Here is a 12,812-nt window from a genome sequence, read left to right as displayed (position 1 = left end):
ATTACATTTCAATTTAAAAACTTTTTTTTTTTAAGACAGCTTATTCTAAAGACAGTTGCAAATAGTAAAACTGTTTCATAGAAAAGGAATACATTTAGAGCAGTGTTTTTTAAGCCAGATGATGGATGTCAAACATAATCACTTTAGAGAAGAGAGACACTCAGTTGGGATCACACCTTCTTTAGTCATCCCTAGTTCTGATGATGGGTGTGTGAATCTGCATTTGAAAATTTGTAGATGATCATGTTTTACATCTCTCTATTTGAGCACCAATGAACCTGATATTCTCTTTTTCTTTTGTCAAATCATTCCACTTTAAATTTCTTCACTACAAATTATGAATCCCATGGTCAATCTTTTGCAACTCTGGCTAGTAATGAGTGATCTAAAACATGATCAATTCTTTGAAAAATGAGGTCATGGACATACAGAGAATAATGGTAAATGCAACAATTAACATCCCTTTGTGACCTCTTGGAAGAAAACAACCTGGCTCTCTCCTGGCCATATTCCAACTTCCTACTCCACCCTGTTATCTATAGTATTAATCACAAAGAAAAGAGAAAACAAATGCCTTAAAAAATAAAAAACCACTTTAGAATCAAATACCACTTTAGAATCAAAGAATATGATTACTGAAAAAAAAGACAAGAAAAATAAAAAGCATTTAACAAAGCAGTATTTCTACTAAAATCTGAATTACAAAATGGCTAAGCTTACTGTGAAGTCCAAGCCAATTGTTTCATATTGACGATGAATCTTTTCAGCAAGATCGTCAAACAGTCTCACTATTGATGGCTTTTCCAAGGACATTGCTTTGCTAAGACCAGAAGAAACAATTGCTGGCCAAGTCTGTACAATACAGTCCCAATCATGAAGGTTTGCCAAGCATACACCACTGTGGTTTCCAAGGAGACAATATAAGGCGCCCTGCAGAAAAAAATTATTAATATGGGAAATAAGAGGCATTGTTTGGTTGTAGCCAACTCACCCACATGTTTTTAAATTTACTAACCATTATTTAAATGCTTGATACTGGTTAGTAAAATAGGTTCATCATATATTTGGACTTTTAGAAACCAGAACCTGACTTCCAGTAATATTTTCTCTAAGTCATTTAATAGAGGGTTAGCTCAAAGAATGACTATTAATAAGATAACATACAAATATAAAGATGCTGTTTTTAAGAACATAGCTTCCATTCTAATTCTCTTCTACAGTTCTATCATAAAGGCTATGAACTGTGCCACTCTTAGCATTTTAAGGCATACTGTTTGGAATAATTTCTAAAATAGTAGTTAACATCTGTTTGCCAAGTATTTTCTTAAGTATATAAAAATAAGGTTACTTAATTGTACTGTGTAATTATATTGTATACTTGTAAGTTAATCAGAGTGATTCTGATAACAGTATCACTTTTTAATGAAAAGAGCAATTAGTACCAAAACATTTTGTTATTTGCTGAACATTTATCCTAACTGAATTCTATTTTACTGAAAATTATTGAGGTGACACTGATTAACAAAATCAAATAAGTTTCAAGTGTATCATTTAACAGTAAGTCGTGTATATATATTACATTGTGTTCATCCTAACTGAATTCTAATCTAGCTTCTTACCTACCCCACTCTACTCCTATTTACAGGTTTTCTTAAGCTTGATTTTGCTGACCTAACAGACATTTTTCAATTTTGATTTTACTTGACCTCTGTGACTGTATGCATTTAAAATGCTCTCAACAAGGTCAACACCATTCCATGCAATGAGTTAGATCTTCTACAACGCTCTTAAATTATACATCTACCTTAGGAGTCAGAAAACTTTTCCAGTAAAGGGTCAGATAGTAAATAGCTGGCCATGTAGGGTTGCAACTACTCATCTCTGCCAATGTAGCATAAAAACAGCCAGAGACGATACATAAGGGATTGGACATGGATATGTTCCAATAAAACTTTACTCACAAAAGCAGGCAACTGAGCCCAAGCTATTGTTTGTTGACCTGTCCTTGTGAGCTAACTTCAAGAAACATGTTTAGTTCTCATTTTAACTCTCTCCAGAAACTGACACAGCTGACTGAATTTTCCTCCTGGAAAGATATCTCCTCGTCTTCTGTAATTCCGTATTTTGATCTTTTTGACTTTTTCCTTCTCAGTTAGCTCTTCTTGGGGTTCTAATGAAGTTTTCTCAACACATGCCTCCTGGTGCTCTTCTTATTCTCCACCCAGCTGTCTTACCCATGCCTAAAGATTTCAATTATCATCAACACATGCTGAAATGGTATCTTTAAAACTCCAAATTCAGATGTCTAACTAACTGCCTACTTGGCATTGCCTCTTAATTTATAGGAACTTCAAATTCAACTGTGCAAACTAATTTCTAACCTACTCTTCCTGTTCTCTCTCTGATGTACCCAACGAGTGTGCGATCCAGAACCTTAATAATTTTGATACCTCCTTTATTCAGTACCCTCACAGTTAACCACTAAGTCTTATCAATTTTCCCTCCTAAGTCACTTTCAGGAAACCCATTTCTATCTGATGGTATAAAGTAATCTATAAATTTCACGTATGCCCTTTATTGCATCGCTGTGAGATATAGTATTTTCCTTGTCTTGTGTCATTTCCTTCTCTGCTCTAATCACACAAGCTTTCACATAGTTGTTCAAATTTATCACGTTTCTTTCTGTCTCAGGCCCTCATTCATGCGGGTCACACTACTCCAAACAATTTTTGGTCTTTCACCCTCTTCTCCCATAGGCCAACCAGGGTACTCATCCGCTCAACTCAAATTGTATTGTACATTTTCTCTGTCATAACACCAATCATAAACATAGGTAAATAAGTAAATAATTAGGGAGAAAAAAGACTATAATACAATTTAAAGGCAAAGTGTACCAATGTCTTTAACTTACTTTGAAATATATAAAAAATGAGACAGATTAAAGAGATGGATAGATATTTGATAAAACAAACATAGCTAAGTATTAAATACAGAACCTGAATGGTAGACATATAAATAAAATGTTTACTGTAGAAATCTTTCAACTTTGCTGTATGTTTAAAAATTTTCATATTAAAACAAAACAAAAAACCCTATACCTTGAACTGCTGTTGTGTGACATCTTGTTTATCAGGTCGTAAGAACTCCAAAACTAAAGGAATGATATCTCTGCAACAGAAGTTATATGCTCCCAAGGCAGCAAAAAATGTTTGCTGAGCCTTATTTCTGACCTGGAGAAAGTATTATTAACAGAGGACTTTTATTAAATGATAGACAATATAAAAATTTCTAAAAAACAAAGTGATAATTTAAATATTGTTGTAACAACGGAAGAATATATCAAAGCACATGTCTTAACAAAAACAAATAGATTTTCTTTTTACCAAAAGGAAAGCATATTACCACCAACCATATTCATGGCTTAGGTTATATTAGTTCAAATATTTTTGATAAAGGAGACTGGATGGAACCAATATGCATTTGATTAGTAATATAATGAGCAGACTATTAAACTTTTTATTATGAGTTACTCTTGATGAGAAGAGTCTGATTTTCTCTTGTGTCTACATGAAGAAAATCAAAGACCTGCCAAAACACAGAACGATTTGACCTTTTCAACAAAAACGTTAACTTACAGCCCACATATTTTGAATACAAACAAAAGATTCGGTATAAATTTACAACCTATAAACTAGTTAAACAGTAATGTACAATAACTGGTTATAGTTAAAGCAACACACTGTACATATTCTAAATTCTTTTAAGGACTACTTTAGATGAAATCTCTGGGATAAAGACCAGTTTCCTAACTTATATTATCTTATAAATATAGAATAATTGGCTGTACATGAATCTCTTTATCCAGTGGTTCTATGGACTCCACCATTCATATGGTAGTGGCTTCCTAAAACCTCCCAAAAAACACTTAGGAGGAATTATATGGCCTTCATAATGTGATTTAATTAAGCAGCCACAATATTACACTAGCACTATCAATTTTAGTTTAAAAAAATTTTTGAGAAGCAATTACAAATAACAAAAACAAACATTTAAAAAAGACTATCAAAATTAGCTTGAATATAGTTACAATTTGATAAGTGTTTTCTACGCCAATGAATTATTTAAACTCCCTTGTTAAAATGAGGTATTTAGACTGCATGTAATAAAACAGGAGGGGGAAGGGCTGTTTATACTAGCCTTACCTGACTATATGAACTTGTAGATAAACGAAGGAGATCTCTGATCATATCTTGATGGACCTTTTTGTATTCACAACCCTCAACAGTTAGTGTCCGTAGCTATGAAAACAATGTACATCAAATCTCAAAGTTTGTACTAAAAGTTTATTTAATTATGAAGTAAAACAATTAAATACTCATCTGGAAAACTGTCATTTATAAAAGTAAGTCATCGTGATTTTAAAAAGATATTTACCTCATGTTGCAACATTACTCTGTCAATCAATAGTGCTCTGATATGTTGTTTTTTCCCATGGAGCTGAAAGACAAAGATGTAATCATTTCCCCTAAATGACCTGAACAATGGATTCCCTGAATTCCTTAATGAAAAATTAGTTCAAATAAGCTCCATGGCATCCTGGTGGACAGTGGGGTTTTTCATTTATTCTGACAGCATTAAGCTTATCTTTGAATAAATTATTTCAATTAATTGTATGGCTTATTGAAGAAATATTCCCTTTAAATGGCTTGTCCAACATTTTTCTCTGACAGTATATTAATGGATCCATTTACGCATGGAGGAGCAATGGAATTAGTCCTTATTCTGTTGAATACTTAAAATACAAAAACAGCCTACAAAGAAAATTGCTTGACTTTGTTATATTTATAAGTAGACTTTCTGGGTAATTGTATATGCTTAATACAGAATGTAATATCTTTTATTTTTCTAAAAATTATCTTCTAAGTTCTCCCTCATCCCTAATTTTCTACCCAGTCACTAATGGCAGATTATCTAGAATTCAAAAATTATTCCTCTTTCACACCCATATCTCATCAGTCAAGTCTTCATAATCCCTTCTTTTTCAGAACATCTTCTTGCTATCCCACTGACAGTGACTTGATTCAGGCTATTTTTCCATCTGAGCTATTAGTTTAACTACCTCCCTACTTCTACCTAAATCTCCGATTGCTTATTTTTCACAGTGGTTGCAGAGGTTTTCAAACTTCAGTTAACTGAATATTGACCTTTCCAATATTCAAATCAAATCTACTTAAAAACCTTTAATGACTCCCCCATTGCTGAATATAAAACTGAGGTACTTTTTCGGGACAAAACTATAAACAACCTAGTTTACCATTTGCTGCTCTTCCCTACAGCCTCTATTCCAAAAGCATGCCATGTTTGTACATCTTCTTGCCCTGTTATATGTTATTCCCTATGTCTAAAAATATGTAGCTCCTCTTGACTAAACAATGAACTCACATAACCTTTTTAGACTGTATTTCAACAAAAGCTTCCTGTAAAAGAACACTGCTATGAATATCATATGGCTGACTTAAGTATTTTTTTCCTTGCTCCCAGAGAAGCTTGTACTGACTCTCCTGGGGCAAGGCAGCCTGAATGCTGTTGCCAAGTTATCATACTCCAAATTCTCACTGAGAGCTCAGAGACTATCGTGGAAACTAAAAAAAGAGTCTGTATCAGAAAAACATATATATATATATTTTTTTCCCCTCTAGGATCCTTTTGATTATACCAAGATATAATATTTGAAAATCTACTGTTTTTACTTATAGGGAAACTTCCTCTGTATGCTAAACAACTGTGAAATCAGGTGGTTACATCAATAATATACACCTTAAAAAAATTATTTCAGAGTTGTATGTCAAAATACTGACCCTATTTTCCATTGATTTCTTCACTAGGTTAAAACTTTTCCAACGGGAGTCAAATTCATGCTTGTGAGATCCTTGGAACTGCAAAAGGTCTCCAATAATCTGTCAAAGAATTTCAAATTTTGTATTCACAAATCATCATGTCAAACCTGGTCATATGAAAATTATGCAAATACTAAATGAGAATTGTACCTTTATGATAAGAAACAAGGACTTGGTATCATCTTCTGAATTATTAAGTATGTGGTCTATAAGAGGAGAAGAAAAGAATTTTGATTAAAATATTTTGAATTACTATAAGACTTTTAATATATTAGTTAAAAATCTATTAAGAAAAACACCACCTAATGTTCACCATTTCGAATAAAAAAATGTTAAGTAAAAGCCCATATGCTATAGAATAAAATTCCTAAACATTTATTAATAAAAATAAGTTAAATACATGTATGTACTTACTAAGAAGTTTCCTTATGACCCTAGCAATTGCTTCTCGGTGGTTCTCTCTGGATAGATCTATTTTAGAAAAATCAGAGAAGGTATCTTAGACACAATGAACTGTTGAACTGCTCCCCAGGATACTGAAGTTTATATCAACAATTCGTGTCAAGAAGAGATAATATATCCAGGAAAAAAACAAATGGGTAGGCCTTATTCATAGTTGGATCTGTGGCTAAGTATGATACAGAATAACTTTTACAACCTTCACATTTACAACAACCTGCTTATAAAACTTTATTGGGAAAGCAAGGAGGAGGGAGAAAAACCTATCTTTGCGAATATTTCAAAGGCTCTATTTACTGATTAGAGACCATAAATGCAGAGGATTATCTAATTAGTTTTGGGTGACCCAAATCGAGCAAACTAAAATTATACTCTAGCAATTAATGTATGTAACTAACTCCATCAACAAGGAAGTTAATCCATCAACAAGGAAGTTAATCCAGCAACAAGGAAGTGTGCTAAATTTCTATTAATGTTAGATTCAGAACATTAAATTAACACAATAAAATGTTTCACATAACTATGTAAAATTTGACTATGACAGAAAAATACAAAGACAGAATATAAGCGTTACATTTCCATTCATAACAAGTATAATATACAGTTCTAAAACAATTCTAAACATAAATGAATATTACCATATATAAAAGTCTGAATGTAGAAAACATCCAAATATTTACTAACCCGATTTCTATCTTTTACTGGCTATTCATTATATAATTACCCAGTTTCTCTAAAAAAGCAAATGTAGCTATTGTGTAATTAACATTTCTTTTATATATAAAAAAGAGACTAGGAAAATTATAACTACAAAATTATTCCATTTTAAACCTTATAGAATTGACAAAATAGTCCATACAGATTTACTCAGATTAGGATTCACATACCATATTCGAGTCCAGTATACAACTTTGTCTCTTCCAAGGACACCATACTTGGTACCCTGTATAAAAACAAGAGTGCTTGTATTTATTAATAATACCGATAAGAAGGATTAATGGAAAAAAGTGTCATTGCTAGAATGTTTAAATCAAATCAAAGATGATGCTCTTTTAATATAGATTTCCCATCTTCCATACTTCAATTCTTTATTCATCTGAAGATTAATGCTATCTGTTTCATCAATAAGGACAATAGTATTCATCTTAAAGAAAATGTTAATTTAATAATTATAGCCGAGAAAATTCACTGGCCAAATGAGCACAGTACTAATACTCTATATTCAAGTGTAAAAGTTCAAATCTCAAGATAAACATTTATACAAAGAAAAGTCAGCTTTGTAATGGCATAATAAAGGTTAAAACTAGTCACCAAAAACCCAATCAAAATTTATTGTAGAATATGTAGCAGACAAGCTTCTTTAGATAATCTGCCCTTCATCTTAAAACCAGTCAAACTGATCTCTCCTACCATCTGTAGTAAAATGCCACTACTTTTGAACATGTTCAGATGTAAAAACATTGTATCTCTTAATTAAAGATCTGTCACAAAGAACTGTTACCAGAACAAACTGGGCCACTTAAATTCATTAAACCATTAAAAGTCACTTTTTAGGTATGTCAGAACAGATTTTACTGGGGAATATGAACCTTTATATTTGAAATCTAAATTTTTTTTCAATAAAAAATATAATTTTCAACATTTTATGCCAAAATATGAGATTTAATTCAATAATTTTTTACAAACAAAGAGATAAATACTTTCTAAGAGGAGAAATAAAGGCAAAAATGCCAAGGAAACATGGGGAAAGCATATCTAATAAATAACAGGGCCAATTAGTAATAAACAGAAATGTTATCATTATTACTCATCCTTCGTGAACTACACAACCTTGTAATGAAAACACTTTTAAAATCAACATACCCCATCTATATTGTATTTTTAAATTGAATTAAGTAAATGATCTTTACCTTAAATATTTGGTAGTTATAAATGCTGGGACTTATCTAAATGGTAATTACATTAAGACTATTCAGATGCCAATTACTTAACTATATGTTTCTACCCATAATCTAGTGCCTAGGATGGCAACAATACCATCTCAAGTTTCAAAACCAAGCCTACAGAGTATAAACAAAGAATAGTAATAGTTTATAATATAAAACGCTTATTTGCTTTTCAAAAACTTTCAAGTTCTAGTTCTTAAAACAAGGTCTTCATTCTAGAAAGCTTCAACCGTTGACAACTTGCAAACTTGAGTGTTTTATAAACTTTGTATGACTGAAAAATATATATGTATCCAAAATCTAGTCAGTAAATATAAGATTCCTTTACAATGAACTTCAAGGGAAGTCCAATGTGTCTACTGAAATTAATGTCACCACCAAAGAGAAAAAGGCTGTGCTCAAGCAGTAACAAGCATAAAGCATAAGACCATTACCCGGCCCTGGTAGAACATGGGGAAATGCTTGTCATGAGCTATCACATGAGAGGACATGTCTTCTCACTGCTGCTATAAATATAAGCAGTTTCCTAAAGTAGGAACACAATTGTATCTTACCCAGTCCATACCTCGTACCAAATATTATTGAACCAAGCATGTATTTTAATTATTGTCAGAAAATTACAAGCAATATAAAAAAGCAATCTACAGCAAACTATTCTGGACAATTTCTAATATATATATATGTGTATATATACATATATACACACAGACACACATACACACACCTATTTTTTAAAAAAAGACTATTAGTTGGAAGTTTGCAATGTTTTCCTTGTATGCATTTCTGACTCTAGGAACGGTAATTACACTGTAATCACATTTAAAAACAAGTCTCAGCTAAAACTCTGGTGCTAATTTTAAAAATTCATGTCACTCAATTGTTTTCCTATCAGAAAATTTGAAGAGATGTTATCAGTTATTACAATTATTTAAAAATATATCAACCTATATGGGATTTTTAAGTATTAAGTAATATACATAAACAAAAATTAATTAGGCTTTTTTTTTATTTTAAACACCTACAGCACCTGGTATTCCAAGGTGGTCTCCCATCCAAGTACTAACCAGGCCCGACCCTGCTTAGCTTTCAAGATCAGACGAGATCAGGCACGTTCAGGGTGGCATGGCCATAGACTAGGCTTTAATTTTTAAACCTGAGTTAAACACATCTTCCGTAACTCAAGTGTATAGAAGGCATCTAATTATACATATATTTCAGCTTTACTTTATTTGCTCTTACCCATCACAAATTCCTTTTATGCCTATTTATCTAAAACTCAGCTTTAATTGATCTCTTCTTATCTAACGAATTAAATTCCAAATAGATTGACATATTTTACCCTAAATGTTCCTTCTGATCTTTAGAAGAATAATTTTCTAAAAGAAACCTCTACTTATTAAGATTTTATGACTATATCTCTTTGTGGCTATAAGTCTATGTGCACTCTCTAATACTTAAAACTGCTCTTGTAACTTTTAGTTATGTACATAATCTTGGCTGAACAAATTTAAAGTGCTGCCAACACTTATAGATTTGCATCCTAATTAAAAGCAATAGAGCAATATATACAATTTAAATTAAATAGCATCATTCCCCCACACCCCAAGTGCAATTTATTCTCATCATTCACTGGTTCATTTTATAAACAGTAATATAAACTGACCTAGGAACTAAATAAAATTCTGACAAGCAATTTCAAATTAACATATTATAAATAATACCATTTATACAACAATAGAAAGTTAAATCAGCTTCATAGCAACTAAATAGTACCAGGCCACCTAATTTACTAACCAAAACAAAACAAAACAACCTATAAGTTTCCCACAACTATGTTATTTGTACCACTAGATGGTAATCTTCTTTATATTTGATTAGAGTAGAACTGAAAATCACTGGTGGGAAAGAAAGGATGGTGATAAAGGAAGAAATGACTAATAACGTAAAAGCAAAATATACAATACAAATCGAATATGCAAATAAAAGCTAGGATAATTGTCACGAAATAACTGCAAACAATAATAATTCTTCCTGTCTATAAGTGAAAGAACAAGCTATGCTTTTCAATAATCCCTCCCCTCCCAAATGAAAACACATAAAAGGTATAAAACCAAGCCACTAATAGACATTTTTTCCATTCAAGATTACAAGTGTTTCACAAGGGGCAATTGGCCCATTTCCATGTTCCATTATCCAATTCAATCCTAGGCATCAACAATAGCGATAAACACAAAATGAAAAGTTGGCTCTTACTCTACCATGTGAACGAAAGATTGCTAAGTAAAGAGAAATCTTACATAGTGCTAGGTTTAAATTAATGCTGAGCATAAGAACTACTTTCCATGTCTGACACACAAGCTTTTAAAAATCAATGAAAACAGTCAGAAGGTGAAATAAGGAGAAAACAGGATTACTCACCGTGGAGTAGTAACTGTTTCCTTTTCTGTGTGCAGCTCCCCCAGCAGAGCTGGGTAGTTCCCTGGAGGTGCCAAGAGAGGTTAGCTAGCCCTGCCCCTCATCGCATAACAACACATCCTTTCACATATTAATGAAATGGTCTCAACTCTTAGACCTTAAGTATGAATTTTTTTTTGAGTGAAAAGTTAGTAAAAGCTGAGATCCTAAGAATGATTTATCTAAGAATGACTTAACATCTATCAGAGGAAAGGAGGGCACAAAGTAAAGAAGAAATATTTCAGATGAAAAATGATGACTCCTCTACTTTGAGTAACCCTGTTTTTATGGATGTTATTAGTTTTTTGCATTCTGTGATAGCTGGTTAGACCTAAAAGATTATTAAGAGTGGACTGCAAAAGGAGAAATTAATGACGATTTGAGGATTAAAGGCAAGTTCCAAAATTCCTGTGACCCTGGAAAGACATACTCCAACTTCCACATCTGTAAAGGTAGAACTATGAATACAATCTATACCACAAATATTTCTATTAAGTCATTAACTAAAGGTTCCAAGAGCAAAATAAAGAGGTTCCATTTAAGATTAATTCAGCAAACTTAGTATCTAAAAAAACTTAAACGTTAAAACTGTACTAAATTTTAAAAATTTACCCTTAATGACCCCCTTGGGACCTATTTTACTCATCCCTTGAAACAGTAAAATTTATAATATGTACAAGGTATTCAGTAACCCTACACTGCCAAAGGCCAAAAAGTACAATGTAGATACCATTAGGTATATCATTTGCTTTGTACTTAGGACAATCAACTCCTTTAAGCTTTTTATTTATTTTTTGTCGCTCTCTTATCACATAGCCAAGAAAACTGGTTTTCACATATAGTAGCCATTTCCCTGAACAATAGGAGTTCAAGACCATCCTCTAGACTCTATTAGGAACTGTTATAGGTTTTCTTACAGGAAAACTCAGAAATAATCTAAGATTCCAGTTTCTCATTACTATAATTTTCCAGAAGAGAAATACTATTAAAACATGCATAAGGCAAACTTAATAATGAGTGGTTTGACCAAAAAAAAAGAAAAAAAAAAAGAGAGCAAGAAAGTAAAGGGCATCTAGAATATTTTACCTAATTGAGTTTTATATAGAAAAATAAAAATATATAAGTTTAAATTTTAAAAAATTTGAGTTGCTATGTTTCCAAAAACTGCTCTGATGTTTTAAGAAAACACATGTCTCATAATACAACAACAAACTGTTATTAACAAGATTGAATTCCTCAGGAATTTTAGACATTATGCTAAAGCACTTATCACAATTACGTGTTCCCTTTTCTCCCACACCAGGTACATTTTATTCTATTTCCTCTGGAGTAACTCATGTCCAAAGTAAAGAGTTTTCTTTTCATCTACTAGTTTCAAGTTGACCTGTTGCTGCTAATCTGAGAATTATGCTACAGATATTTTTAATTCACACTAGGCAGTGTGATTTGATATCACAGAAAACAACTCTATCAATTGAAATTATTTAGGTTTTTCAAATCGATTTACATTTAGAAGCTTTTAACAATTATCAACCTATATTAAAGTAAACATTTAAAAAATTTTAAATACTAACTTTATTTTACTTTAAAATGCTAACTTTATGTTTCACTTTAGTGAGAAGTAATTTACTATCTGCCAAAAAGCCAAAATGTTATATACGGAAAATATAAAAAACCACATTACCAAAATAAATTAAAATTTCAGATAAAGATGATATATTAGAAATTAGTTTTAAAGGAAAGATTCTGATAAGAACTATTTAAAGGCCCAGGAAAGATTTTATAAATTCCCTGTTTTGCTCATTCATCTTTAATTGTACTTTGTATAACCATCCTGCATAGACATATGTAACTAAAAAATCCTAAACATGTGTATTATTCAATGATTAAAACAATTAAAATTTTCATTGTTTTATATTTTATTTAATTATGTATTAAATACAAGAAAATATGTTATATGTATACTTTAAGTATATTAAAATATAAACATATTTATATTAAATATAATTTTTATTACTTATGTTTTATTATATTAAAATTTCATGCTAAAAGTAAA

The 12,812-nt window shown here is 31.4% G+C and overlaps 1 protein-coding gene and 1 pseudogene across 1 annotated transcript in view; both read right to left on the bottom strand.

The window, feature by feature from the left end:
- The window catches only part of PSME4 (proteasome activator subunit 4), an 83,640-nt gene that overhangs the window by 26,764 nt on the left and 44,064 nt on the right, over positions 1 to 12,812 (bottom strand). The window contains exons 21-28 of the mRNA XM_039887164.1: positions 7,244 to 7,299; positions 6,312 to 6,368; positions 6,048 to 6,103; positions 5,859 to 5,957; positions 4,435 to 4,497; positions 4,203 to 4,298; positions 3,099 to 3,230; positions 721 to 930 (exon numbers count right to left, since the gene is read on the bottom strand). Coding sequence (XP_039743098.1) covers positions 721 to 930; positions 3,099 to 3,230; positions 4,203 to 4,298; positions 4,435 to 4,497; positions 5,859 to 5,957; positions 6,048 to 6,103; positions 6,312 to 6,368; positions 7,244 to 7,299 — 769 coding nt within the window. The remainder of the gene's footprint in view (positions 1 to 720; positions 931 to 3,098; positions 3,231 to 4,202; positions 4,299 to 4,434; positions 4,498 to 5,858; positions 5,958 to 6,047; positions 6,104 to 6,311; positions 6,369 to 7,243; positions 7,300 to 12,812) is intronic.
- On the bottom strand, positions 9,318 to 9,436 carry LOC120622219 (uncharacterized; annotated as a pseudogene).

The sequence above is a fragment of the Pteropus medius genome, unplaced genomic scaffold, assembly GCF_902729225.1.
Source record: "Pteropus medius unplaced genomic scaffold, Ma_sr-lr_union100, whole genome shotgun sequence".
In the NCBI taxonomy this organism is placed as follows: Eukaryota; Metazoa; Chordata; class Mammalia; order Chiroptera; family Pteropodidae; genus Pteropus; species Pteropus medius.
Note: the sequence above shows the minus strand (reverse complement) of the source record. Positions and strands in the feature narration are given on the sequence as shown.